This window comes from Propithecus coquereli, unplaced genomic scaffold (assembly GCF_000956105.1).
Source record: "Propithecus coquereli isolate 6110/MARCELLA unplaced genomic scaffold, Pcoq_1.0 Scaffold340, whole genome shotgun sequence".
Taxonomy (NCBI): domain Eukaryota; kingdom Metazoa; phylum Chordata; class Mammalia; order Primates; family Indriidae; genus Propithecus; species Propithecus coquereli.
The window spans coordinates 2410341-2413310 of record NW_012149064.1 but is presented as its reverse complement, the minus strand read 5'-3'; the positions used below and the strand labels follow the sequence as shown (position 1 = coordinate 2413310).

Below are 2970 nucleotides of genomic sequence, written 5' to 3'. Positions count from 1 at the left end.
TCAGAAGAGTGACTGAAGATTACTAACAAAGATAAGGGAAGTTGAGGAGGGGGAGAAACAGGAAGAAAAGGACATTGGACATAAAGCCAAGGCCAGGGGCGACGTACGTGCAGCCAGTAGAGATGCGCGCTGTGATTAGACAGGAAGTGGGTGACATTCCCCAGCGCACATTATCAGCCCTACCCTCTGTCATTCTGCAATGGTTATACTCCCTGGAAAATGAAAGATTCTGTGTCTTCAAGGCTTTCCTTGTTTAATATTAGTACTGTAATATGGAGTTGAACTAAAATCCTGCTTTATATAAGATAATAAATTTCAGATATTAAAAAATTGACTCAAGTTAATTCAGAAAAAAATAATATTCACCTTAACCTCTACAAGATTTAAAGGTAGTGTTTTATTGGCTGGAATCTGATCCACTACTACCTGGATAATGGGTCAAGTCTCAGAAAAAGGTGACTTATAGCCAAATGACACAAAACATGGGAAACCAGAAGAAAGCAAAGATTGCTCCAGTGTGGAGATGACGGGCAGTGATAAGAAAGAAAAGAGGCACAAAAGAGCAATTTCCCCACTTTTGCCATAGCCTTACCCTTCACTAGGGTTTTGGGAAACACTCAGGTATATTGGAGTGGTTATTTCACTTAAAGTGTGTCCTGCATTTGCATAGCAACATTTTATCTAACTTTTCCCAAGTTTTAAAAATCTGGTTTAAAAAATCCTTCCTCTAGATCTAGTGAAGTTCTCCTACCGCACACAGGCCAAATATCAGGTATTAGAGTTAACGATGATCCTGACCATAGTCTATTTCTTCAAAACCTGGATGTGGGAAGGAGATTGGGGGTAGTTCAAGAAGAGTTTGATTGCCAAGGTACTGTGTGGCCGTAGGTAATGTACTGTGTGTGGGCGTGGCTAGGTTAGATTCCAAGTGTCTGAAAAATTGCACGTAGAGGACAACAGAAATTACCGTCTGTGACAGTGTCCAACAGGTGGACAAGGTCACATCCGTTTCTGGTGATTAAAGGTCATAGAGACACAGAGAACCCAATATGTGCTCTTGTAAGTCTGATTTTGGGGGGAGAAGTTTAAAACAAGTTGATCTTTCCCAAAATTAGTGACTGCCAGTAGTTATCAACCATTTCTGTCCACCTCTGGGTACATTCACAAAATTCATTCCCGGGAAAGAAGAGGAAGTGAATCTAATCCTAGGATGGTAGCCCAACATTCTCCCTGGGGGTGAGGTACAGTGCAAATATTTAAACAAGTTTTGGCGTGTTCACATGTAGCTTAGTTCAAGGGATTTAGGAGATAGAGGAAGAATACAGAAATGTTCTATTTTAACAATTATTTTCTTAAATTTTGGAACATATTTTTATATTAAAAATATTATCCATTTTTATGAAAATGTTCCCTGAACATTGTGGACTTACTTTATTTACTTTTTATTTCCCATTAATATGTTTCTACTTTTAATTTTGACCAAAATCTTTGTTCCTTTTTTAAATATTTAGGTTTTGTGTTTTGTTTTGAATAACTTTCTCACTCCCCAATTTTTCTATCCAATTCTATTATTAATGTATTAAGCTATGTACACACACATACACATATTTTAATGAGAAGTGTCAAATATTGTTAGTATGATAGGAGTACAGAGTGGCTGTGAATTACTTTTTTTTCCTTCAATTTTCCATTCTCCTGAGGTACAACAGAGAGATGGGTGGAACCAATGACAGCTCCCCAAACCATTTCATCCTTGTGGGTTTCTCTGACCATCCCTGTCTGGAGAGGATCCTCTTCGTGGCCCTCTTGATAGCCTACCTCCTCACCCTGCTGGGAAACACCATGATCATCCTGGTGTCCCAGTGGGACCCCCACCTGCACACCCCCATGTACTTCTTCCTCACCCACCTCTCCTTCCTGGACCTCAGTTTCACCACCAGCTCCATCCCGCAGCTGCTCTACAACCTTAATGGACATGACAAGACCATCAGCTACGCGGGCTGCACCATCCAGCTCTTCCTGTTCCTGGGGCTGGGTGGTGTGGAGTGCCTGCTCCTGGCTGTCATGGCGTATGACCGGTTTGTTGCCGTCTGCAGGCCCCTACACTACATGATTGTTATGCATCCACAGCTCTGTTTGGGTTTAGTGTCCCTTGCTTGGGGCTGTGGGGTGGCTAACTCTTTGATTATGTCTCCAATGACCTTGTGGTTACCCCGTTGTGGGTACCACAAGGTGGACCACTTCCTGTGTGAGATGCCGGCCCTGATCCGGATGGCTTGTGTCAACACAGCTGCCATCGAAGGCATTGCCTTTATTCTCGCAGTGGGTATTGTGCTGTCACCCTTGGTGTTTATTTTGGTCTCTTATGGCTACATTGTGAGGGCTGTGTTAAGTATTCAGTCCTCCTCAGGAAGGCACAAAGTCTTCAACACCTGTGGCTCCCATCTCACCGTGGTCTCGCTTTTCTATGGAAACATCATCTACATGTACATGCAACCAGGAACCAGCTCGTCCAAGGACCACGGCAAGTTTCTCACCCTCTTTTACAACATGGTCACCCCTCTGCTGAACCCGCTGATCTACACCCTCAGAAACAAAGAGGTGAAGGGGGCATTGAGAAGATTGATTCTGGGAAATCTAACTTTTGGAAAGACATTATAATGAAAGGAAAAAATAGGAATTCCTTCTTACGTTAAAATCTTACAAAACTTGGGATGTTTATCCCTTATCTTGTATCACCAGCACCTGTCAGAATTTGGACAGAACTATTCACAGTGTTCTGGCCCATTCTTAGTTTGTGTGTGTGCACGCACATGTGTGTGTGTGTGTGTGTGTGTGTGTGTGTGTGTGACAGAGAGAATCATGCAGGTGTACATCAATGCTGATATTCAATACTTCACAATGTAAGGTCTGTTGACCATGGCTGATGCGCAGATATCTAGGTTGTTCATGTATTGTTCTACAGATGTA

At 42.5% G+C, this 2970-nt stretch overlaps 1 protein-coding gene across 1 annotated transcript; it reads left to right on the top strand.

Moving 5' to 3' along the window:
- Positions 1 to 1713: 1713 nt before the first annotated feature.
- On the top strand, positions 1714 to 2661 carry LOC105815635 (olfactory receptor 2W3-like). The gene has a single exon (XM_012650832.1). The coding sequence runs from the start codon at positions 1714 to 1716 to the stop codon at positions 2659 to 2661; it is 948 nt and encodes a 315-aa protein (XP_012506286.1).
- The last annotated feature ends 309 nt before the right edge of the window (positions 2662 to 2970 follow it).